Consider the following 27,738-nt stretch of genomic DNA (forward strand, 5'->3'; position numbering starts at 1 on the left):
GTCATGTCATCAACGTGGATCTGTCCCATTTAGTGCCACCATCAGGCCGAATATTTCAAACACATTTTTGGACACTGCTCCTACAGATTTTGCCCTAAAATCACGCAAAGCGGTACACAGTATGTCTATAGTCATGTCATCATGAACCAATGGCACTTACAGGCCTATTTGTTTATACATGTGGCCTGACGGTCGCTTATCTCCTGATTAGGGAGTCTTACTGGTTTTTAGAGCCTTTTGTTGCTATTTTGTCATCTTGCTACAATGTTGAGAAACCAAAACCGAAATAGTTTTACTCATAAATCCGGAGTATGACGAAGATTAGTGTTCTATGGCTTTTCACTGATACTGATGCCTGATACTGATACACTGATACTAGTGATATTAGCTGCAAGGTATGAAGTGAGTTCCTCAGAGTGCTGACTACATCCACCGCTAGAGTCCTCTTGTCATTGTATTATACTGTATGTGTAGAGTTGTGGGTGAGGTCAGTCTTGATGAGTAATAGGCAGTCTGGGGAGTCTACTGATATTATTTGGTGCGGGGAGAGGAGAGTGTGAGATATGAAACAGCTGGATGAGCAGAACACACACACACACAACACACACACACACACACACACACACACACACACACACACACACACACACACACACACACACACACACACACACACACACACACACACACACACACACACACACACACACACACACACACACACACACACACACACACACACACACACACACACACAATCCCTCACTGTACATCAACCAGAGAGAAATGCGAAGTGTGTGTTGTATTTAAGAGTGAATTTCCTGATTAGAATAAGTGTGAGAGTGTGTGTGTGTGTGTGTGTGTGTGTGTGTGTGTGTGTGTGTGTGTGTGTGTGTGTGTGTGTGTGTGTGTGTGTGTGTGTGTGTGTGTGCGTGCGTGCGTGCGTGCGTGCGTGCGTGCGTGCGTGCGTGCGTGCGTGTGTGTGTGGCGACGACCAAAAGTGTTAGCTTGCTGAGTGCTACAGTTTAAGGTGTTAGGGTGGCAGGGTTTTAGTCTAGCCAGCCCAGGCTGTCGAGAAGAGGAAATATTATTTAAATGGAAAAGCCTCAGTTAGCAGCACTCACCTCTCTCTCAGCTGTTGCTATAGGCAACACAACTCAACGACAGTGACTGTCTGACATGATCTGATCTACAGTATGATCTAGGATTCATGCATGGTACCTTTGTTTGTAGATGTAGTTGTACAATATTGTACTTGTGTGTGTGGGGGCGGGGCACACACACCTCGCAACGTTTACAAAAGCTGAAGGTCAGGGGTGTCCAAAGTGCGGTGAGGACACATTTTATGCAGCCTGCAGCTTCATTCCTAAATTGTATTATAAACGGCCCGCCAGCACCGTCAAACAAGAATGGCTATTTCATTGATCTTTTTTTACCTTGCATGTCTGGTTACATTTGGTAATGTGAAATCAGGCTGATTGTGAAATTTGTGTTTTGTTCAGAGCACACACCTGACAAAAGACCATTGATATTAAATATTGATGATGATAGTTAAATAAAATCGTTTAAATGTGACTTTGTTATGGTCCGACCGAAAGTCCATTATGTCAGGAGATGATGACGGCCCTTGGGTGTTTTAATATTTTTTTAGTGTGGCCCCCTTTGTAAAAGGTTTGGACTGTAGTGTCACACCAGGGTGATTTAAGAAAGGAACGAGCCTAGACTCGTATCAATAGACCATTGTCTGACCTGCTAACTCATGTAGTGTAGGTGTTAAGAGCAAATCAGTGTTATTACGTGTTGTCACATCCATGGAGATCCCCGACAGAGAGAGAGAGTCAGTCTGTGTGTGTGTGTGTGTGTGTGTGTGTGTGTGTGTGTGTGTGTGTGTGTGTGTGTGTGTGTGTGTGTGTGTGTGTGTGTGTGTGTGTGTGTGTGTGTGTGCACATCTCTCTGCTAATATACCAGATGTTGCTGTTGTCAATGAAGGAGACAAATCAGTTTCCATTCTTGAAGTGGCCTGTACCTTTGATCCTAGCTTAGAGGAAACACCTTCGCCAAATATGGCGAAGGTGTTGTTACTTGTACCCTTGAATGGTGTGTGGGTATCGGATATTTGTCCAGGATTTGCCGACTGTACATTATTTACAGCACCTTGCAATATTTGTGTCCTTGGCTTGTATTGTATCTCTTATGTGGAGATAAATAAATGATTGAAATGTGTCTTACGTACTTGTAGCTCTCCAGCTGTCTGGCTGATGACACGGTGATGAAGGTGTCCGTTCGGCAGCAGTACACCAGGGGTCCCGGCAGGAGGAAGCCAGGCAGGAACCTGCCGAAGGAGTAGCTGTCCTGCTCAAAGAACATGAGCATGCCGTCCATAGACTGGATGCACAGGGAGTGGTGACCTGTAGACACAGAGACAAGAACATGAGCATTAGAGATGGGATGTTATGAAAATATCAGCCCGTCCCCTAAAATATTTGGATTTACCATATTATCGCGATAATCGAAAAATCCCCAACATCCATAATCCTGGAGTGGAACATTTGCCCCCAAAAATAGCTGATCTACAAGCTCACAACGCGTCTTTTTGGCAAGATTTGGTAGAGAGTGAAAAAAAGAAATAGAAATACATCTGTTGTGCATCAACGTTGGTGCAGTCAAAATTTATAACAGAAAACGTGATGTAGAAAGCACCCAAAATGTGCAAACAAATCATCAAAAAGTCTGATGATGCTATGACATCGTGGTGAAACAATTGACATAAGCAAGAAATCCCAGGATTTCGTCAACCACAATTAGACAGTTACCACACCCAAATGTCACTGACTGATGCATTGTTCTGATGTGAGCAGATCACATTCTTTAAGACACACATATTGTATGGGTATTTGGGGGCGTGGTAACGTCCGCCATTGTCTTGGAGATGCAAACAACACAGGTATCAGCATTGACTTCGTGAGACGATCTGGTCATATCTTTTTCTGCGCTAGTGGCAAACTATGTCAAAGTATCATAATGCATAATGCATGGACGTGCAACATGAAAAATGAAATATTCGAGCCACGAAAAGGAGCCAATTCCTCGCACGTGTGTGTGTGTGTGTGTGTGTGTGTGTGTGTGTGTGTGTGTGTGTGTGTGTGTGTGTGTTTGTGCACCTCCAACACAATTTACGCGACGTCGATCGATTCCATTCCCCGAGCCCTATTCGCACGTACTAGGGCATGACATCACTGAAGCTAAAAGAAAATACCCTTTGTCTTCTATCTATTTCTCACGCAAAAGGCAAAAGTGTATGCCTGTGGCGTACAATGCGGCAGTTCGAGTCATCGGGTGCGTCACATTAGAACAATGGGATTTAGGTAAAAAATTGGTGTAGTTTCCCTCTACAAGGACAATATTTATTAGATGTACAAATATGTGAAGTTTTGAGCTATTGGGAGACCTTCACTGGACCTTTGACTTATATGGTTAATTGATGTTGTGCTGCGTAAAATGTTGCAGGGTTTCCAAAGTCTCCTCATTATTCCACCCTGGCTGAATCTGAAATCTCCATTAACACCTCCAGCCACACGAAGACACCTGGCTCTGTATGTGCGTGTGCGGGTGCGTGTAGGCCTGCGGTGTGAAACGTAAAATGAATGATATAACACATACACACATATGTAGAGACGCACACACTCACTGACTCAAACACACACATGCATAAGCGGGCGCGCACACACCCAGGGGGCCATAAAGCAGTGGGGCTGTGTGACTACAGAACTATAATTAGGCCTCAACGCACTATTAAAAGTCATACTCCCATCAAGCTGAGGTCAGAGAGAGAGCCACCTACAACGCAACACACTCATATGCACACACGTGCACACTAAACTTCTACAAACAAGGGAATGAGTAGGCGAAAGGGGAAAAAAGGTTTACCCTACATTACAACACCTATTCCTTCTATGTAAACACACATTCAAGAGTGTGTGTGTGTGTGTGTGTGTGTGTGTGTGTGTGTGTGTGTGTGTGTGTGTGTGTGTGTGTGTGTGTATAATGTATTTAATCCTCTGTGTCTCTGTGTGCAGCTGCAACACAAGCATGCATGTGCAGAAAGTCTCGAGTGGACACACATGTAGAGCCTAGGGGTGACAAAAATGAAAAACCAACATAAACTAGAAATTCTGGGGAAATTACTAAATGTGATTGCACTGACGCGAGGCGCGAGGAATCCACTGGGAAATGAATTCCATCTTACCGTTTTATATTATATATATTGTGATGTCATGTGAAGCAACAGTGACAACACAGAGTGTGAAGCTTCACTTTTCTGCTGTGCAAATATTAACGAAAAAAAGGTTCACTTTGCTGGCAGAAGGTTCTCTGACCTCGAACAATAGTGTGTTGTCTATAGCAACCACACTAATACGTGTCTACAGGCCACGCTTACTCAACAACGGTCTCTAAAGAAAGCTGCAAAATTGCGTTGCTTTCTCACATTTTATCCTGCGTTCAGACAGACACGCAGCGATGATTAGAACGATGTAGTGTGCATGCCATGTCACTAGGTGGCAAATTTATGTTTCTCCATTCAGTTATTTACTCTTCTGCGTGTGTTTGAAATGTGAAATTTTGAGAAGGGGATATGCCCACTCTCACTTATGTATTTACATGTACAGTATATTTATGCCAGCAAGGTACAGGGCAAAGAGACTTGGTGAAAAGTCACCAGTATCTGGTGAAATTAAATAACCTAGACCAGCCGTTTAGGGCATTTGAGCAGATGATCTGGTCCAGAGAAAGAGTTAATGTTCCCTTTTTAGACTCCAGAATTGACTACATACAATGAGAGCATCGGTAGGCTATAGGCTAGGCATGAACTTGAAATTCTTATTTCACCAACACTGCTCTAATAATAATGAGCAGACTGGCAGTGCTGCCCACATTGACTGATGGATCCCAAACATCACCCCCCCCCCCCCCTTTTTTTTTTTTTCTTTCCTCCATTTTTCCAACAAAATATTATTTTTTACAATATCCCTCCCAACAAAGAAGGGTTTCTCGTCAAAGTGGCTAGTTAATGGGACTTACTGGCCACGGCCAAAACTTACCAGCATTTAGTTAATGGCTTTGCCAATTTGGTCCCCGTTCTGATGAGCTGGGCATAATAATAGCATGTTGTAGACGGTTGAATAAGAACAGAATAACAAAAGGAGAAAAAAAAGGTATGGCCATCAATAATAGAAAAGTGCTGGGTACAGAAAACGAGAGTTGAGTGGTAGTGTGTGTGTGTGTGTGTGTGTGTGTGTGTGTGTGTGTGTGTGTGTGTGTGTGTGTGTGTCTGTGTGTGCGCGCACGCATACATATGTGCGTGCATGTGTGAACACATGTGGCTGTGCCTACCCCCCCCCCCCCTCCCACCCCACCCCACCCCACCCATGTATAACATATCAAAAGGTCCACTATTAAAGTGTCAGGCTAATTCAGCTGCGTTAGCCTCCGTCCACTCAGACACAGTGGAGGAAACAGGCCTGTATTAGTGTCATTAATAAGATATGTGGTACAGAGGGCCGGCTGAACAAAGCACAGAGGATGGCAGCGCCACCCACCTATGGCTCTCTCACTGCCCAGGGTGGAGCGCTGGTTGGGTGGGTGCGTGCATGTTATGCATGTGTGTGTGTGTGTGCTGCAAAAGTTTCACAAAATCAATCCATAGGGTATACTGTGTGTGCGCGAGTGTGTGAGTGTGCGTGTGAGTGAGTGCGTACGTGCGTACATGCTTGTGTGTGAGTGAGTGTGTGCGGGGGCAAAAGCTCGACGAGGATAGACCATATTTCGGGAATGCGTACTGCATGTACGACTGGATCTGTGTGTGTGTGTGTGTGTGTGTGTGTGTGTGTGTGTGTGTGTGTGTGTGTGTGTGTGTGTGTCTGTGTGTGTGTGTGTGTGTGTGTGTGTGTGTGTGTGTGTGTGTGTGGCCTGAATGTGACCCAAACCCAAAAGGCAGCCTAGCTATTAGGCCAGTATTAGTATAGCGCTGCTATTACGGTGCCTACAGCACTACTAAATGGTGACTATTATAGGCATACATGCACACACACACCAGAAAGTAAAGAGCATGCGATGCCACACAAAAAACACTCCCACACACAAGGGCATGCACGCTTCCAAACCCGAACACGTGTGCACTGCACACATGTGCGCACGCACACGCATGCACGGTTGGTGACAGTGCTCTGTACTCCAGTCATCTGAGGGCTCGCACCGCACTAAAATAAACAGTCTTCTGGTCACTGGTGGAAAGTAACTAAGTACATGTACTCAAGAGGTATTTGTAATAATTGACTTGAGTCTTTCCAATTTCCAATACTTTTACTCCATGACATCTCAGATCCAAATATTGTACTTTTACTCCACTAAATTTATCTGAAAACGTTATTTACTAGTTACTTTGTAGATTTTGTATTAACCACTTCAGCTCTATATACATGTCAATTCGGCCAAATAGATCAACAAGCTTGTGAGCTTGTAGATCTATTTTCAAAATATTTTTATGTTATAAATTTGAAAACTTGTGAAATGGGACATTTTGCATAATGAGAATGTTCTACTTGTGTACTTTAAGTACATTTTGACACCAATCGTTAAGTACATTTTGAATTCTGGACTTTTGCTTGTAACAGAGTTATTTCTACATTGCAGTATTGATTCTTTTACTCAAGTAACAAAAGTGAGTACTTTTTCCACCACTGAGTACATGCACTCACGTGCAGTGCTCAAGTACAATGTCTTACTCAAGTAATCTTGAAAACAACTTGTAACAGAGTGTTTCTACACTATGATATTGATACTTTTACTTATGTAAAAAAAAAAACATTTGAGTACTTCTTCTACCACTGCTTCTGGTTACTAACAGTCAATCCTCAGCGCTGTGGCTTCCAGCCTGTAATGTGTAGACCAACACAGCAAATGCTCTCAAGATGTCCAACGGGTGCAGAACTGACAGTGTGCAATGCATGCATTTCTGTAGATATCCGTATGCATGTGCATATTTAGCACATGCATCTATATCTTCGACCATGCGTTACCACTCATCTCTAAACTTCTTTGCCTTTTTTACTATTTTGAAAAACATTTTAACCCATTCAGGCCGGGTACACATTTTAGTGTATGGGAGGGGCTTACAGTACATGTACAACAGTATGTAGCAACATATTTGTTTTTGTAGGCTAATTTCTGATTTAGGCCTTAGGCCTAAATGGGTTTAATAGTTTAACTAGCCGATGAAATGACACATTGTGAGCTAGTAGATCAACTATTTGAAGTATTTTATAGCCCATAGAGTCAGACTGCACTGAGTATCTGTGTTGTTTGTGCATGTGCCTCTCTGAAGGTGATTATGTGTACGTGTGCCTGTGCCTGTGTGTGTGTGTGTGTGTGTGTGTGTGTGTGTGTGTGTGTGTGTGTGTGTGTGTGTGTGTGTGTGTGTGTGTGTGTGTGTGGGGGGGGGGGGGGTTCAAAAGCAACTGCATTAGTAAGCACGTGCACACATAGACATGCCCTTTACCCATCTGTGAAAAGTGCCCTCTCCAGGCCATGAATGCAGTTTTTACTATGGTGAGATAAATGCAAATGCCCTCCTTCCATGCCATACCAGAAGGTAGCATTCAAGAGCCTTGTGCAAATTCAACTGAACTTGAATACAGATCTAATGTTGAAAGAATTGCCCTCTCTGTGTAGAAATCCATGCCGTACACCACATCTCCAGTATTGACTTGATTAAGCTTAGTTCAGTGTGGTATCAAGCCACCGAAAATAGCTGACCTCCAAGCTCACAACGCGTCGCAGTTGTGAGCTTGGAGGTCTGCTCTGCTTTCCGATGTTTTCACCAAAAGGCCCTTTTAGATATTTCAGCCCCTGCCTCTCTAACATTCTCTGCACGTCCGTGTGCATTAGAACATGTGTGTTGTTGGCACGGGGTCATCAGGCATTTCCCTTCTTCTAAACAGTGATGACAGCTAGCTCAGTGAAAAGCATCCGCGTCTCAAGCTGTGTTAAACACATTATCCCGAGCGAGCCTCCAAACCTGTAGGTTGAGTGTTGAAAGGAAAAGAAGAATTTAGAGAATTATCTCGGCCGCCTTGTACAAATGCGACAAAAAGGAATCTTTTCACAGACGTTTCTTCTCTCGTCGATGCATGCCTGCTCTTTGCTGTAACCTGAGTTAATATGAAGTTTAACTGTGTATTACGGAGACCTATTAAAGCTGTAGACGTCTGGGTAGGAGTAGCCCTATACTCTATCATATTCAGTTCTACACCTCTTTTTCTGTTTTTCAAAGGGAAGTTAGTGCTCCAAGAGTTCATCTCCATTATTTTTTTAAGAATGAAGAAAATGAAAACGATCAATATCAATGCATAACTTCATATTTTAAACCGTTAAAACAAATAAGAAAAGCTAAATTTCAGACTTCAAACTTCAACCAGGTGCAGTGGTACATTTGGTCAGTGGGCCGGGACCCATTTGTAGGTCACGGTCCAATTTCTATGGGTCATGACTAACATTTTCTTTTCCTACATTTAAAAATGTATATATTTTTCAAAAGGTTTTCCCTTCCCCAACTTTTCTTTATACATTTTAAAACAAACAAAAAAACACGTCTAAGAAATTCCATAAATTAAAAAAAAAAGAAATAATAGTAGCAACGCGTTGTGAGCTTGTATATCTGCTATTCTCACTAGTTCTAGTCCCGGGAAAACGTCTAATCTCTCTTTTTGGTCTCCCTGAAAGGTTTGGGAATCACTGCTCCAGAGAGCAGATGATTTCAATGTTACTATGATTCAATAGGCTGTTCTGCCACCTAATGGTGGAGTCAGAGAAGAGCAGCCTACGAGTAGAAAGTAACAGAACTGAATGACCACTAGCTGGATGTTAACTAGATTTTCATATTCACTGGCTGTGTTTATAAGGAAAGGAAACTTAAGGAAAGGAAAGGAGAGAGCAGAGAATACGCTACACAGTATGTACTTTATGAAAGAGACATGAAGATATTGAAAGACAGAGATGATCATAATGCACTCTAACCTAACGCGGACCAGTTTGTGTAGGCAGATGGGCGGGCGCGGCGAATCTCTCCACGAGTCTCTGGCCAATAGCATGTGTTCTCCTCCCCCCACCCCCCTCTGCTCCTCTGCTCAGCACAGAGAACGCTGCTGCGTCATGACGTCAACACATTCGGTGCGATGCTCTCTGCACTCTGATTGGTTAGGGAAATTCTACACTACCTCCAACAGTGATCATAACGCGATCGCCCAGGCTTCTTTTTCTTCCTATCGCCAAAGAAGCCTGGGTTTCCGAGGCTAATCATAATGAGGCAGAGGAAGGATGAGAGAGAGAGAAAGAGAGAGAAAAGGTGTGTGTGTGTGTGTGTGTGTGTGTGTGTGTGTGTGTGTGTGTGTGTGTGTGACTGAGAGAGAGAAAAAATACTGAGACAGCATTAGAGAGATATGTCCAGAGTCCACGAGAAACCCAATGAAAGAAGTTGCAAAGGGTGTGTGTGTGTGTGTGTGTGTGTGTGTGTGTGTGTGTGTGTGTGTGTGTGTGTGTGTGTGTGTGTGTGTGTGTGTGTGTGTGCGTGCGTGCGTGCGTGTGTGCGTGCGTGCGTACGCGCGTGCGTGCGCACGCACAGTCGCACACGTGCATTGTGCGTGTGGTGTAGTATACTATACACAGGCCTCTGCATGAATGGAAACTGGCACGACTGTGCAAGTGCATAAAACTATATAAGTCTCTGAAAGAAGGAGGAACGGATGGATAGAGTTCAGGGTTAATGATGAGAGAGACAGACGGAGAGAGAGAGAGAGAGAGAGAGAGAGAGAGAGAGAGAGAGGGAGAGAGAGAGAGAGACAGAACACAGTCCCAGTGGAGGTGTATATGGCTGCCCTCTCTAGTCATTTGGGCTTTTGGAAAAGCAGGCAGGGGAAAGCCCTCTACTAGTCCACCTCCAAGAAAAACAGGCAATCCTAGGGCCTCCTCTATTACACACACACACATGTACATACTCACACACACGGGGAAACCCCTTTTAAGAAGCAAAAATAGCAGTTTAAAATAGCGAAATAAAGGTTGTATTGTCGAGGTGTGTGTGTGTGTGTGTGTGTGTGTGTGTGTGTGTGTGTGTGTGCGCGTGAGTGTGCGTGAGTGTGAGTGTGAGTGTGTGAGAGAAATAACACTGTGGGCTCGTAACATATCTCCTCCATGCATTGTACATGACATACTGTAATTGTGCGTGCGTGCATGTTTTCTCTCCTATTAAAAGATTGCATGTTACGTGCTGTCTGGGGCATGGGCCATATTCTTGACATTCTAAAAGACTGGGTTTGTGCTTGGCCTGAAGCGACCCCATCAATGCATGCTCACACACTCACACACGCTCCCTGGGCAAACGCGATGCATTGGTTGCCATCAACATCGTGCCATCTCTCTCTCTCCAGTCTCTCCCGGTTCTCCATACTCTACATCTGGACAGCTCATTGGTAATTTGCGCTCCTGCGTCTTTTTTTTTGTTGAAGCGTTGCTCCTGGAAGGAGCTACTATAAGCTCCAACATCTATCTTTGTCCGGGACACGAGGCGTGGCCTACATCTGGCCTACATCTTGGCACAAAGCACTGAAAGTTTGTTGTTCGCCCAGGGTCACAATTGGCCAAGCTTGTGGGACACTTAAAGACATTTTTTGAAATGAACCACAGTCAACTACTCTACACATAGTTGACCGTGGTCACCCAGGGCTTTATACTAGGTAGGCAAATATTTCCCGGAACAGAAGGGGGGCTCGTAACTCACTTTTGATAGCTCCAACTTTTTTTTATTATTGACAACAAAGCAGCAGCAAATACTGTAAATGGTGCATTTATATAATGCTTTCATCCAAGGTGCTTTACAGAGATTATACATTACATTCACCCATTCATACACCGATAGCAGAGGAAACCATGCAAGGCACCAACCTGCTCACCAGTAGCAACTAGGGGTTCAGAGTCTTGCTCAAGGACTCTTCGACACTAACTCTGGGGGAGCCTGGGATCGAACTGGGAACCCTTCGGGAACCCTCCGTGTTCTAAGACGGCAACTCTACCCCTGAGCCACTGCCGCTCCTCCACACCAAATATCTTTGCCAAACACAGCCGATCTACATAGCTCACAGATCTGCTGTTTTTGCAGAACGTTGGCCCCCAGAACAGGGACGTTAGGGCTCAAGTGTTTTTAAAGATGTCTTTAAATTCACTGGACAAAAACAGGGTAAAATGGGGGAGGCAGATTACCACATACAGCATGAATGTGAATATAAATCACATCTTGTGGCAATATGATAAAAAAGGACTAGCACATACAGTACATGAGGAGTGATGGGGATGTGATGATGTGACAGCCTGACGTGTCGGGTGAAGTACGAGCCCATCTGTGTCCACTTATGCCTGATTTATGCTTGGTTGCACGCTGTGTTGCACGCTGAAAATAGCCGATCTACAAGCTCACACCCAACACGTCGCGGTTATTATAGACTGGCTATTTTCCAGTGTGCGACAGCAGCATGGGACTATAAATCAGTATAAATCAGGATTTACTGTGGTTAGATGCTGCGGCATGAGGAGATGCTTTTTCTTTTTTTTTTCCTTACATTCTGACGGAAAATTAAGTCACCCTCACACCTCTCAACACCTCGTAATGGGATTTGTTGCAATGTTTACAATAGTGGAACGTTTCTAGCTTCTAACGTTCCTTCCAGAAATAGTGGCAGCACCGTGTCAGACAGATTCAGAGTCATCAGGTAACATTCTTTCCACTGTGATTCAATTTAATGATCAAAGGCAGATGATCAAACCCTCAATAAAACACACATTAATTGCGTATCTCTGTAGCTGTGATGCCAGTGGAACCACTCTTAACAGAATGGGTTTGCAGCTCTGACATCACGCTCTGGCTTCCCTGTGATGGCACACTAACAGAATCCCTTTTATGCCCATATATGGAGTTCCCTGATGTCATCAATATTAAAGGTGATACAACATGCATTTAAAAAGTAGTTATGTCATATTGTTTATGTCCCAAAAACGTATTTCAAAAGGTTTGATGCTAAATTACCACTCCTAAATAGAGAGCCTCTCTCATTTTTGAATGGCTTTCAGAGCATTTTCAGCTGCAGTACCACCTTTGGCCTGAACTGCGCCACCCCCCCCCCAAATCTTTTTGAAAAAAAAAATGTTTTTGAAAGAAATTTCTTTTTTTTTTTTTAAACATTTTTTTTTGTGTGATGACGTCACAATCGGCAGATGACGTCACAATAGGCAGCAAATCTGGACAGCCTGTTTTGAGAACCCGTGGGATACTTTTAACCTTCGCCTTCTCAAAACCAGAGAAATGGGTCAGAAATGGGACTTTGTGAGGATAGAAGGTGCTAGTGGGACCCCCAAAAAAGGTTTTAAAATAGGAAAAGTGAAATTTCATGGTGTATCACCTTTAAGCCCATATCTATAACAGGACTTCATATGGGAATGCCCATAAATGGAGGCCACATCGACCACATACCACACTAACAGAATTCATATATGGCCAAGACAGCCCATATCTGTGTGGCTGGTTCTACAGACAGGGATCTCCATGTATGGGCATAAAAGGGTATGATGTCAGATGTCATAGACATCATAGGACTGTCACATAACGAATCTGAGTAAGCATGTTTGGGCTCTCACAGCATATCTCCATATATACATATGGATCTCCATATATGGGTACCAGGGGTCTCAATATATGGGTAACTGGTCCGATATACATCACTGGCCAGATGGCAAAGAATTTGTCGCCCCGGGGGGGTCTTACTAGTGATACAACTGTGTGTGTCTGAGCGTGCGTGTGTGTGTGTGTGTGCGTGCGTGCTGAGTCAGTCAGACCTACCGGTGACCCCTCCGAAAGGTCCGTAGGTCATGTTGCAGGCTGTCCTCTGCAGGTTGTGTTCATACACAAGCTTCAGTTGATACTGGGCTCCATGTTCCACGTTACCCGCGGTGCCTACACACCCATCAGATCAAATACAACGTTATTTATCCACAACATGACATACTGCAATGTGTGAGTGTGTGCATGTGTGCCAGCGTTACCTGAGACAGAGTAGACAGAGAGTCTTCTGGGATGGAGAACAGCCAAGTGGAGTTGATCTGAACAACTGAACACATGACGGAAAGAAAAGGCAGACAAAACACATTCAGACACTCTGCTGGATTCATCATCATCATCATCATCATCATCACATTAATAATGTCAACGAGTGTCATCAGCACAGCGGGCAAACTATTTGCTGTAATTCAATCTCAGCAGTCTACAAGTACAATGTGGAACATCTTCAAAAGATGTTTAGACTTCCATGGCTTTGTGGTTGAATCTAACAGGATTCATTTACACTTCTGGGTGGTCTATTTAGATTAGGCTGTATTCATCATACACCAACAGAAAAATAACACGTTTAAAACCATGTGGTCCAGATCTGGTCTTCTCATGGCCGTTTTAACAGGGAAAGGAAATCTGCTTCCACGCCGTTTCTACCTTTTGAGTGGTGCTAACCGCTCCTAAATCAGGCTTTATATGTATATGCATGTCTGTCCCACACTTGGCTCATTGGCCAAGCTTTGCAGGACGTTTAACGAAATGAACTCATAAAAGGCACTGCTCACTTCACACTGGGTGTGATTCTTTTTAGACAAACACTGTTATATCGGATCAGGCTCAAAGAATAGTTAACCACATGAACCCTAGCGTCCCTATTCTGGCCAGGCATGTGATAAAAGGTCAACTTTCAGTAAAAACAGCAGAGCTACAAGCTCTCAGAGAGAGATTTGATGTAGAGGGAAAAGGAGGGGACCAAAGAGTCATGACCAAGTATTTATTTATGTTTTAATAATAGAAAGGAACGGTTTTGGACATCAACAGTAAATAGGGTTTAACACATTCCCCGCCATTTAACAATACCTTCGTACTCTCCCCTGCCTCTGTCTCCATAGACCTCCATGTAATTCATAGTGCACGGATCATGCACACCCATGCCTAGATAATGCACCACGTGTCTGCACATTGCTCACAGCTTTCAAACAAAAAAATCCGAATGTAAATCCGTTCAGGCATTCATGAGATAGCAGCCATTATGTTTTCCTAAAATGTAAACAAAGATGGCTGCCATGTTTGAAAGATGGGGTTGCTATGGGGGTTAAACATGCAATTTCGCGGTTGCTATCATGCCTACTAAAGTTTTTGGGGTCCAAAAATATTTTTGAAAAAAAAGTTTTTGGATTTTTTCTTTCTTTTTTTTTTTTCCTCGGGATTATCGGGCCTGGCGGGGAAAGACATTGAAATAATCTCGGGACTATCGGGCCTGGCATGCAATGAGTTAAGTGGTTAAAGAAAACTCACCCTATCCTATCTATATGTACTGTAAATGGGAAATATCTACTTGGAAGTGAAAATGTTTATCCACTTCAGACAGCTAGTGCTGCTGGTGCCTGAGTTGTAGAACGTGAGCAGGACTAGGTTCAGTGTCTTGCTCAAGGGCACTTTGACAGGACGTATTGGCTGTGGCAGGGACTGGATATGTGACCCTCCGGAAGCAGGCCAGTCTGTCTAACCACTCCACCAGCCTGCTTAATCCTCCACCTCAAAACCACTCCAAAGGGACGAGTCCATTCAAGTCGAACGCAGCACAAACAGGAACAAGCGACAGTCCTATTGATCTTGGGACTCACCACATGAAAATACAACAAACTCATTTGATCCGCGGCGCTCCACATGTGCTGGCCAGCATTACTGTGATGCCAAGCGCTTACCGTCTCTCGACCACCACAATCTAATGTTTGTCCAGGAAAGAACAACAAGATGTTTTTATTTTATTTTGTATATAAATTAGACCCCAGCGATTTGCTTTCTTCCCTGGAAACCACACTGGCCGCTGTAAAAATGCGAAAGCTTTCGCCATCTCCCCGCCTCATCCCATCCACACAATATTTACAACGTGCTTTTCCGTTGAGGCCTACTTTTGGAAGCACCCGACAGACACCGAAGAATGCCTCGCTGCTGGAAACCACGAGAAACGAAACAACATATTCCACGAAGACCGACTTAGTGCAAGACGTGCCATGCTCCTGGCATGTCCATGTGCGAAAACCTTAGGGCAAAAACCGCCAGGGCCTTTTCCTGGAAACCAGGCTCTCCCTGAGGTCCCTGGGCACCCACATATAGGAACTGCGGTGACGACATATTCTCGCATTCCTTTCATCCCCACATCATTCCATTCCTCCCTCTCCATGTCTCTTTCTGTCTTCACGTCTCTTCTTCCTCTGCAATTTCAAATAGTTTTGGCCCGGAAAGGATCTCTTAATCGGCCTAACTCCAAAACATGTCATTTTTACTAGAGGGATTTTCACATTTCACAGTCTTTAACTAACGGAGGCCAACTCTTGAGATCCAATTAGCCGGTGCAAAAACAAAGTGGGATGAGGCTCCTGGGTTTTCAACAACTATGCTAGTAACTCCGCGGTTAGCCTGGCGCTGTAGGCACGGCTATGTTTGGGACTTTGGGTGGTTGATAGAAAGTGATAAATCATGGGTGCAAGAGCAAACGTCTGACATGGTGGTTTGTGCTCTGTGTCGTAGGGAAAAAGCATCTTTATGTGGTACTGATTTGGAACGGGAAGGCTTTCTATGAATGAACAACCAGAATAATGACTTATGAATGGGCACATGTGTTTGGCAGTTTAAAGAAAGACCATATTATAAGCTATACTTTGAATGCTTACAATTAATGGTCAATATCATACATTTTAAGGTCTGCACTATAGATGTTAAGAAAAGCATGTAATTTATGGCAAACACAAAGACACTACACAGATGTACAGACATGCATGAAACACAGGGTAATCTACTTCTTCAACACAGCACTCCTCTCCTGCAGCAGTGTTTGAGGTCTGCTCTAAGTAGGGTTATGTTGGGTTAATGACCCTCTGACCCATACTAGCAGAGGTCACGGTCACACACACAACTTACAAGTGGCTGGTGATAATGGAGGGGAATTAGTGAAACCCATTGACACATCTTTGTGTTAACTGACCACCTCTCACTGGTGAGTCCAGTCTGTGGCTGTTTGCCTGTTTGCCAGCGAAGCTTGCAGCTTACAATGGTAAAAAGAAAATACATAGGCAGCAGGACTTCTTAGCACATTTAGTCTACTCTAGTGAAGCCACTGTGCAAAACTTGTACTCCGCTCACTACATGCTATAGCCTGGAGCCAGCGTATTCAAACATTGCCATTAATAGGCGAGATAGCATGAACATCATTTTCAAACCACAAAACCGGGACCGTGAATTTTATCACAAGTTTTATGTGCACAGTTTTATGCGCTTATTGCACCAATTAGCACACCTACTGATTGCACCTTTCAACACGTTTTAATGTTTTAGAAGAGGAAACTAGACCTTATGATTGTTTCAATTAATAAAATTATGAAAAATGATTTATTTTGCACTCTTGTATGGTGCTTGATAGTGGAACAGAAATCACATCAAAGACAAACATCTCACACATTGTCTTCACTTCACAGATGCATAATCAATATCAGATGCCTAAAATCTGAAGACTAAAGTAATAAAGAATTTAAGAGAAGTGTCTCTTCCGGTGTATTGTCTTTAGCATAGCCTAAATAAATATCACAAAATGAAATTAAGGCAAGAATCCATCAATTGGAAAGTCAAGGCTAGTCAGGGAATTATTGAAAGCCCAGGATGAAGGAAACATCAATAAACTGAGAATGAGGGAGATTAGACTCACAGGAAATGGTGTACTGCTTCTGCTTTCCATGTTATTAAAGACTAATACACATGCTACCACAGAAAATTATGATAAGTGATAACCCTATACAGCCATGTAGTAGTAAAGTGGTTCTCAAATTGTGGTACGCGTACCACCAGTGGTATGTGAGGCCCCCTCTGGTGGTACGCAAGGAGTCTCCCCAAAAAAGAAAAAGTCTGAAACTGGGACTGTTGCGATGTCAAATTTCCCCAGCATGTACCGCTCAGCCAATGCAAACATGCATTTTTACGCTTGCCCTAAATGTACAGCTAAGGCCATCCAACACCAAACCTTTCCTTAGATTGACAGCCGAAGCCAACCAATCACAAACATCCCCTTGCCGAGGCAGGAAACATAACATGCATGCTGCTGCACACAGCGCAGTGATCGGCTGAGCGCACAGCCGCACACACTGACACACATCAGTCTGTCTCACACTGGTCTCATCAAGCACGGAAAAATGAAAAGCATAGAGAGATGGAAGAGGATGAAGTCAGCGCCGGTGCATAATCTGCTGATTCTTCAGATTTGGACGTGAAAAATAAGTCAACCTCCATTGTTTGGATATATTTCGAGTTTAGAATGGAGGATGTAAAAACAGCGATCATGTGTTGCGTAGGTTGCGCCGTCCTCCGCATTGTCACGACTCACGAGGAAATAAGGAAACACATGCAAGCAACGCAACTCCAAGACTGTAGCCTACAGTTCATAAATAAACTCCTCAAGCTTACAATACAGTGAACGAGTCGCCGCGAGACCGCGACGCCTCGTGAGCTTGTAGATTGGCTGTTTTCAATGCACTGTACCCTGAGAGTTTAGAACAACAAGCTTTTTTTAGAGAGAGAGAGAGAGCGAGAGAGAGAGAGATGAAGCAGGGACCCCTTTTAGCTGTGAGAGAAATGAAGCAGGGACCCCTTATAGCTGAGAGAGATGAAGTAGGGACCCCTTTATAGAAGGTAAATAATAAAAGTCTGTTGCACTAATGTGCTGATGAGTCAAATATTATAACTATTATTAATATTATAGCTGAGAGATGAAGCCTTATAAAAGTCTGATGAGTATTAATATTATTTATTTACACATTTGACAGGTCCATACCATTTGGTATTATACTTTTTTTTTTTTTTTTTTTCTTTTTAAGAATGCTTAGTTCTTCACTGTTTCTACAGTTATAAAATCAAATAATAGTCATATCGTATCGTATCGTATTATTATATGTTAATTGGATTTCATATAATTAATATAAATGCCTCCTGTTGGGGTTAGGGTCAGGTTAGGGTAGGTGTAGCATCGTTGTGCTGGTATAGGGTATGTGTAGCAGTTTATATCAGTTATTGGTGGTACTTGGAGAGACAAATATTTTCTGAGGTGGTACTTGGTGCAAAAAGTTTGAGAACCACTGTAGTAGTACATTCTAGTGAAAATATGATACTTTTCCTGGTTGTAACCTCAAAGTCTTAAGTGAGAACCTTTTTTTGGAATGTCACGCAGCAAAGGCCGTCAAGGTTCAGGAATCGAACCCACAGCTGGCATTAGAGCCTATACTGTATGTGGTGTGTGCCTTGATCACTAAGCCATTAGCGCCCCCAAGTGAGAAACTTTTGTCATGTTCCTGAATGGAGGCCCCTTTTCACAGGACAATGATAGCTGTAAAAATACAAACACAAATTGAGTGGTTTACTTTATGCCAAGTTACAAATGATAGATTGTATAATCTTGGCATGCTGTCTGAATTGCAGTTGGACCAAATGATAATAACCATTAATTTGTTGAATTGTAGCCGCTTCCATATACCCATGTTTTTGTTATTTTCATTGTCTCCCACAATGAGAATTGTATCAATGAATTTATTATCGATTTTATATTATCTGTACGTCTGCTCTTTAGCCAGCAGATAACAGATAATAGCTGACTTGTGGTACTTAGTTACTACACAGCCATGAACCCAGCCCTGTTCAGCCTGCATGGCCTAGCATGGCCTGACATTTATTTAGTAATGGAAATTAGGCAATAGTGCTGTTGCCTCCACCCTTGTTGGATTACTTACGAGACGAACTTGCCCACTTCCACCTGGATGATGGGGTCTCGAAGCTGGACCTCTAACAGCTGGGCATCAGCTGGGCCCTGGCCCCCTTCCACTGCTTTACTGGCATGGGGCGAGAAGATCCGCAGCATGCCCATGTAGCTGCCCACTACCACCTTGTCTGCAACAGCCACAGGGACAGAATGTAGATCATACGATTAAGGAGGTACTATCCACGAGCCTGCGCTGGTAAATGTTGGAAGTGTAGGACTAGGAAGTGTTTGGCTAGGGACATTTTGAGGGATGAAGTAAGATTTCTACCGTTTGTATTTTGTAGTTTATTGGGTTTGTAAATAGTGCATGGTAAATACTTGTTGTATTGTCTGTTCTCAAATGCTAGCCATCTCACAAACAGACATCATAGAACAGTGGTTCTCAACCTGCTGTGGGTCGGGACCCTCAGGGGGTCCCCACATGATTTTGCGGGGGTCCTCATATGACACTGAAGTGATCATTTATGGACTTTTAAGACTTTTAATGCCTCAAAAACAAAAAAAGAAAGAAAGACCATTACTGCATCAAAATAATAATACTATGGTCAAATATTGGCCAAATTGTCAAATTGTATAAGCCAATCTACAAACTTGTAGATCTGCTATTTTCACCATATTTATCTGTGGAACCGAGTCAAACTAAATTGAATGCCTCAACTCCTACAAGTCCAAGTGCTTGTCAGGGTGGGGGGTCCCCTGTTCAAATATGATTCTTTTGGGGGGGTCGCGGCCTGTAAAGGTTGAGAACCACTGTCATAGAACACACACACACACACACACACACACACACACACACACACACACACACACACACACACACACACACACACACACACACACACACACACACACACACACACACACACACACACACACACACACACACACACACACACACACACTCACCATGTCCTGTGCCACTGTTGTCCACGTCTCCGACACACAGGCATCCTTGGTCAAACTCCTCCCCCTCTCCCACTACCGCCGACCACCAATCACGGGCCTTGAACAGAGACATGCTGCTGTCTCTGAACGGGAGGGAGACAATCACATGAGTGAGTGAAAAGGCAAGAAATAAGATTTTTTCTTATTAATATAATCTTAAAAGAGAAATAAACAAAGTCTGCACACTGAAATGTACAGTATCTCTCAAAGCATTTCTTGTCTTTATTACAGGTACATGTCTCTCATTCTCTCAGACCCCATGGTGTGTGGGTCTGAGTCCCATATCTTTATTTCTCTTTTTCATGTAAGCTCTTTGATTTGCCTTCGTGCCTTTCATTTCCAAATGCTATATACAGTAATACCTAGACAAAAGCCTTTTCTATTGGCTTGTGTTGATTATTTGATATCTCGGAAATCTGGAGGATCAAAATTGAAATTTGAAAACTATACCCAGTTCATGGACCCCTACGTCTGATAGTTCAAAACGTTCAATCCCTATCCGAGTAGATCAGATTTTGATTTTGGGTGTTGTTAAAGTTATTATTTCATTAATTAAGTATGTTTCTCAATGACAAAATGTTAGCTGAGATAATACTATGATCACAGATCAGATATTAAAGTGATTCAAATGCTCATTTCCTTTATTTTTTTTCTTTGACCTCTTGGAGCCTGGGGTTCAGTGGGCCTCTCTGTCACAGACTGGTGCCAGGGATAAGATGAAGCAGCAGGTTGTTCTACGGTTCTATAGCCTATTGACACCTCGCCACATGAGACTGCCACCTGCGTGCCAAGTCAGTAGAGTGGAGTATGTGTGACACTCCAAGTAGCGATGTCACCGTCAGCCAATGGGAAACCTTAAGGCCAGTCACATGACAGGGATTTCATGGGGGGCGAAAAGGCCAAGCGGATTTTCTAATCTCTAACTGATGAGCAGGTGGAATGGACAGCTAATCCAGAGAGAGAGAGAGAGAGAGAGAGAGAGAGAGAGAGAGAGAGAGAGAGAGAGAGAGAGAGAGAGAGAGTGTCTATAACAAAAAGTCCTTCCCAATGTGCTGTAATAAGTGTTTAATCTGGCCTTTATTGAATCTGCTATTTAATTTTAAGATCACATTTTGTTTTTACATATGATTCCCACACAAAATCCCACAAAATCCCTTAAGAGAGGAAAGGCTTCAAGGGTTCAAGACATGAAGGTCAAATGTCACAGCCTTGTCATTCAACCACAGGAGCCCAGTGACATTAAATGCAAACAAAGGCAGACAGCCACATGTACCTCTATTCAGCCCCTTTTTAATAACATATATTTGTCTCAAACGAGTTTTGGCTACTCATCCCCTATCCACAATAACCGAGAAAAACATCATCAATCATCCTAACATGTAGTGTAACACTGCGCTGCCTGCAGCCATCATTGTATTCAACCTGTTGCACATAAACTCTAGTCTAGGCTACAGTCAGAAAGTACACAATGGACAGTTCAATGAACAGTTTTGAAACAAACCACGCACACACACGCACACACACAGTTTCACAGATTGTGCTAGCATTGTGAGGCATGATAACTTGTAAACAGCTACAACAGAATTAATTGATTGAGATCATTCAGGCAAGCTCAGTGACTGCTAAGGCTTGTGCTTGCCATAGAAGAATAGGGCTCAAAGTCAGGGGAAGGGTCAAGGGAGTGTAAAGATTATTTCAATTCATCCATCTTCAATTGTCAATATGATTGCAATTTAAACTTCTTTAGGATGATAATGAATGACAGGCTTTGGGGGTTCTTAGAACATGCAGCTTAATGAGAAAGGAACAGTGTAATGTAGGGGAGATGTTATTTGGAATTGTCGATTTGAGTCAGGAGGCTGAAAGGAAACAAGTCAAGCTGTGATAAGCAATAGCATCATGTCAGTCTCAGCTCAGGTAGTATCTCTGCTAGCGGCATGGTGCCTGTGGATACTGGCTAGCTCTACCTGGTTACTAGCGCTCAGTTGGCGAATATTATAGTATAAGCAAACGTTCCAAACGGTAGAATATGATATAGTATGGCCCGGGACGTTGTACCATTCATTTCCCGTGTTTTGCTTACCTGAGTGGAGAAGCGCCTGTCAGTAAAAAACTAAATTTGTTGTTGCTCGGGCAGAAATCACATTTCTCTTGTCTCTCTCATCAACTTGAAGCCATTCCCTTGTTGTCATAGCACTGACGCTAAACGGTGAAGTTGGACGCTCGTGCGCATCACCGGACGTAAAGTGGCGCGGAGGCTCATGGGAAATGGTGTTTTTACGCAACGGGTAACGCAAAGGAATACTACAGAAGTTGGAGCCACCGAGCCAGACAAAGTCCATGCCTGGAGTCTGGACCGTTTATTACGATGTTGATTGATTGAATTGATTGAATATTGTATTAGAAGTTCACATAGGAAAGGAGAGACACAGCATGATGTTATGCTTTTTCTGCTTTTGAAATTGATATTATCCTAGATAAAAAACTATGTTCTATCCGCCTGTCTTTCAATATGAGATACTTGAAGTGTGGTTCCTGTGGAAATAAGCCTCGGCTTTCTAGGATCTCCTTTTAGTTGACCTTGTACCAGTGATTTGTACTGTCATGAAACTGTACTTGTTTCTATTGCAATCTTCTAATAAATTCTTCAATCAATCAATCAAAAGCACAGGACAGTATACAGTTCAGATACAAGGTCTACTATAATGGGATTTAAACAGAGTTGGGAAAAGTATAGCCTACTCACATTTCTTAGTTAAAAGTATCAATTCTGCAATGTAGAAATACTCTGTTACAAGTAGTCCTGTATTCAAAGTTTACTTGAGTAGTACAAAAGTAGCCTATTGGTATCAAAATGTACCGGTACTTAAAATACCAAAAGTAGAAAGTAGCTTAGTATTCGTTGTGCAGAATGTCCCATTTCAAATGTGTCCAATGTAAATATACATGTACGTATTGTCTGTTTTTATATTCATGTTTCAAGTGTGACATATAAGAATGTAACACACTCATACAACATCTAATTACAGGATCACAATGGAATGCATTCGGAGACTTTTTGTCATATCTTGGATGCCCTTTTATTGTGCGCCAACATTGGTGCCCGCTGCAACCATAGACTGGTAAATAAACAACACACAAAAAGTCTTAATGAATAAATAATAATAACACAAGGTATTCACGGAATACAATCGTTATCTTAATTGGGTTTCATAAATAACAACGACTTAGCTTCCGATAGACAATAAGAACACATTAAAAACATAAATAAAAATGAACATCATAAGAAATTACATCAGTCAATAAATATATCCATGTAATAAATAAATAAATTCTTAAATTAGTGCTGTAATTATTTTAAACCCCATTAATCAAGTCAGAAACAAGGCTTGTCGATCTTGCCATTTTTGAATAGCCAAATCCTAAAACAAAGATAGGTGTTTTGCTGGGGACCCCCTTGAATTCCCTCAAGGACCCCAGAGGGTTCCCGGACCCGCACTTTGACCACCAGTGCTCTACAAGCTCATTGGCTGGATGTGGATAAAATAGTGTACTATTGGTCCATCGGTCTGATGAGCTGCATAGGCTATATCCTCAGTAGTAGACATCACTGGGATGAGGAGGAGACGGAGGAAGGAGAGGAGGGGATAGGAGATGAGGGGGTAGGAGATGAGGGGGTAGGAGAGGAGGAAGAGGTGAGGAGGGAGAGGAGAGAGGGAGTGGGGGAGGGGACGATGGGGGAGAGACTGGAGGAAGACTTGGCATTCCTGCGTGCGGCCCTGTCAGGAAAACAACACAGAAACAATGAAGTTTAAAGGTTTAAGGATAAGGTGAAGTTATTTGGTGAATTAATTAATTAATTAATCAAAGAATGGACAAATTAGCGATTGATCATCTTACTCAAACTCTGTGATCTTGCGTCGCACCCAGGGAGCGGTGATCTGACTGCAGAACATGCCTTTCTCTGTCTGAAAACTGCAAGAACAAAACAGTTTAGATAGATAGATAGATAGATAGATAGATAGATAGATAGATAGATAGATAGATAGATAGATAGATAGACAGACAGACAGACAGACAGACATATAGATAGATAGATAGATAGATAGATAGATAGATAGATAGATAGATAGATAGATGATTCTACTTAAGGTCCCTAGATGGCATAGTGCCAGTCACTTGTTTGTTTCATGTGGTATCCACACATGTGAGGCTCTCTTAAGGCATTCAATGTATGGTTTCATGTCTCGCCTGGATGAGTCCCGGAATAGCATAATTGAGGATAGTCAATCCTGGGAAGAGCTGTCTCCGGTTCTCGTCCAGGCTGTGTAAACACTGTGGAGACTGGAGAGTCAGCCTATACATATTATTTGATTTTACCGGTATGTCTTTCTCAGTTTTTGTTTTTAAATATTGTCGACTACATTGAATACATACATACATACATACATGTATACATACATACATACATACCGGTACATACATACATACTGTACATGCATACATACTGTACATACATACATACATATATACATACATACATACATACATACATATACATACATACATACATACATACATACATAGAACTCACATGATAGCAGCGACACATGGAAGGTCCCTCTTCTGGCGCAGGTATCCTAAGATAGGATCTGTTATCTCCTGTCTGCTTACTTTAGTACAGCAGGACGACAGCTTCTCCTCTGCAAGGAAACAACAAATGGACCAAGAAGTCCTTGTCATTATCCAATATTTTCTATATCTCTGCTCTTCGAATATCACCCCTGACAATCTCCTGAACACTGAAAACTAATTAAACTAAAATCTGCACTGAAACTAAGCCTTTTCACAAAATAACAACTAAAGTAAACTAGCAAAACTGCATTAAAAACAAATTAATACTAATCTTGAAAACAAAACAAAATACAAATAAGAAATAAATTAAGAATTCTAAACTATGAAGGCACCATTGTTGGGTGCACAGTATCATTTATTCTATTTACCGTATAGTACAAAAAATACAACTACAGTACAGTACTCACCAGCTGAGCCCATGCCAACCAGGGTCACCAGTACTACACATATCACAGAAGACTTCAGCAGGATTCCACAGGACACCATTTTTACTTGATGATATACGGCTTAGTGTGAAAAGAATGAATAAATAACCCAATTGAATTAAATGTATAAATAAATAGGTTAATTCAATCCTCTCGTCTTCTCTTTTTTCTCCTCCGTCAAGTCCAGTGATCTGACAATGCTTGATGAGTCTCCAATATTTAAGGCCTTGAAAAGCAGAAGTTCAACCTCCAAGTTAGTCATATCTCTCTCTCTCTCTCTCTCTCTCTCTCTCTCTCTCTCTCTCTCTCTCTCTCTCTCTCTCTCTCTCTCTCTCTCTCTCTCTCTCTCCATTCAAATGATTGAACCAATTAGTGACTGTATGACTGAATAGTGGGGAAGTTTCTTGCCGTGTGACCGGCAGATATTGGCCAACAGGAAGCACTTTCATCAGCGTTTTCTTTTAAATTGTTAAAGTGTGACGTATTTTTTTCCACTGTGACACTGGTCTTTGGGTTTCCCGGGAATTCTCAGCTACTTAGAAACAGTAGTATGAAGCGAAAATCGTTTCACTTTGCATCTGTCACTTAAGATTTACCCACTTTAACTATTATTTTATACTTTAGATATTCAAAAATATCAGATATACAAGCTCATCGGTGCCGTGCTATGAGCTTGTAGATCTGCTATTTGAAAATGTGTGCAAATCCTTTTAATATATATATATATATATATATATAATATATACAGTGTGTATATATATATATATATATATATATATATATATACACACACACAGACAGATATGTTTAAAGCAAATATTTGTAACTCAAATCTTTCTTTCTTGGGGTCCCAGGAACAAAATATTTTTAGATAGGGGTCCACGGCCAAATACATATAATTAGGGGTCCTTGATATTAAAATGCTTGAGTGCTAATGATACAGAAACATTTTCTTACGTTTTTCAGAAAACCGTTATGATTTAGAAAACATTTATAGAATCGGCCTCAGGCCTTAATGGGTTATGGATTATTTATTATTATTATTATTATTTCATTACTTATTTACTTACTTTCACACTGAACAAGCTGGCGAGGAAGGCTATTAATAGTTGTAGTTGAACTAATCTGGAGGTGGCGGAGGAGGAGAGGAAGAGGAAGGAAGCTGGATGCTATCCTGGAGAACCCTGTCCATCCCCTGTGATGACATATTCAGACTCATCCTTCATTTGTGCGTGACTGTGCGAGTGTGTGTGCGAGTGTGTGTGTGTGTGTGTGTGTGTGTGTGTGTGTGTGTGTGTGTGTGTGTGTGTGTGTGTGTGTGTGTGTGTGTGTGTGTGCGCGTATGTGTGTAATTTGGGGCACAGGGGTCATCGCCATGCAGGCTTGTAGTGGACATTTTTGTCAAAATATATATATTCTTTTTGCCACAGACATACAAAAATACAATAATATTGCCAGAAACACACAAAGAGCCCTGAATGGCCATAACGTCTAATGTCTGTAACTCTGAGAGTGAAGGGGTTCCATTTGAGAGCCACTAGTACTTGTGGAATAATGTGCCAGTGTCTTAGTAAATCAGTGTCATATTCTGAAGAAAACCTGGAGACTTGACATTCAGTAATTGGTATTATGATTCAGTAATTGGTACTACTAATTTGCCACGGACAAGGTAAAGTCTTTGCCACGGACACATCCGCATACAGTCATATTGATGACCCCTGCCCTAATAGTATTGGCCAATCACAAGTATCATTCTGTTACACGTTACAGTCTGAACTATGGATGACTCTGACTCAGCAGATTACCTCATGTCATCATATCTTCAGAATAAAAAGAATCATTCAGGTCTCATCATCGTCAACCAGTCATGGGATTGTTCATCATTTATCTACACATTTTTTTCCAAGACCCTCCCTGAGTAACCGGTGGAAAAATGTGTACAGTCAATGTTGATCACTTGTTGCTACACTGTCATGCACACACAGAGCCCCCTTCATGTCTGTAAACGACACACCTGCTGCCATCATCAACATGCAGAGCAGGAACTGTCTACTCTGACTGCACTTGCTTCACCTGAATGATTTCTCTGAATGTAAGACATCAGTAATTCTGCGTTGCGTTCTTCATTGCGTTCTTCTCACAGACTACATAGTCAAAATGAACACAACTTACAGTTACCGGTACATCTTTATTTTTGGAAGTACTGTAAATGCCCTCAACCTCCTGTTTTAATAAGAAGTCATACGCAGAAACGCATATTACAGACAGAGGGAGGGGGACGGACGGACAGACGGACAGACGGACGGACAGACAGACAGACTAGTAAGACACCTCAGGGTGACTTGCGACCTCAGGGTGACATGCGCCAATTCTTGGCCATCTGGCCAGTGATATATATGGGACCAGTTACTCATATACGGAGACCCCTTCATGATCGTTATGTTATGTCAAAAAATGCCCATACATGGACATTACCAAATATGGGCTTTCCCATATATGTCCTTAATATTGATAACATAATATCCTTAATAATGTCCTTAATATTGACAATATAGGAATCTCCATATATGGGCATAAAACGTATGTTAATTAGTAATGCCAAGCAGGGCCTTGGTGAGTTAGGGCCTTGGTTTGATGCCTGTCGATCTCCATATATGGGCATAATGGGGTACCCTATAACATTCTCATTTTCGGCCTGGGATTTATGACATCAGAAATCTCCATGTATGGGCATAAAAGGTTTTTTCTTTTTCTGGGAATGACCATAAATGGACTTTAATACC

At 42.3% G+C, this 27,738-nt stretch overlaps 1 protein-coding gene across 1 annotated transcript in view; it reads right to left on the reverse strand.

The window, feature by feature from the left end:
• The window catches only part of bbs9 (Bardet-Biedl syndrome 9), a gene marked incomplete at both ends in the record, with an annotated part of 259,704 nt that extends 239,736 nt beyond the window's left edge, over positions 1-19,968 (reverse strand). Inside the window, 5 exons of the mRNA XM_080741973.1 lie at positions 2,234-2,408; positions 12,941-13,054; positions 13,144-13,208; positions 18,922-19,078; positions 19,857-19,968. Coding sequence (XP_080598099.1) covers positions 2,234-2,408; positions 12,941-13,054; positions 13,144-13,208; positions 18,922-19,078; positions 19,857-19,968 — 623 coding nt within the window. The remainder of the gene's footprint in view (positions 1-2,233; positions 2,409-12,940; positions 13,055-13,143; positions 13,209-18,921; positions 19,079-19,856) is intronic.
• Positions 19,969-27,738: the final 7,770 nt, after the last annotated feature.

Source organism: Nannobrachium achirus (assembly GCF_963921795.1).
Source record: "Nannobrachium achirus genome assembly, chromosome: 2".
Taxonomy (NCBI): Eukaryota; Metazoa; Chordata; class Actinopteri; order Myctophiformes; family Myctophidae; genus Nannobrachium; species Nannobrachium achirus.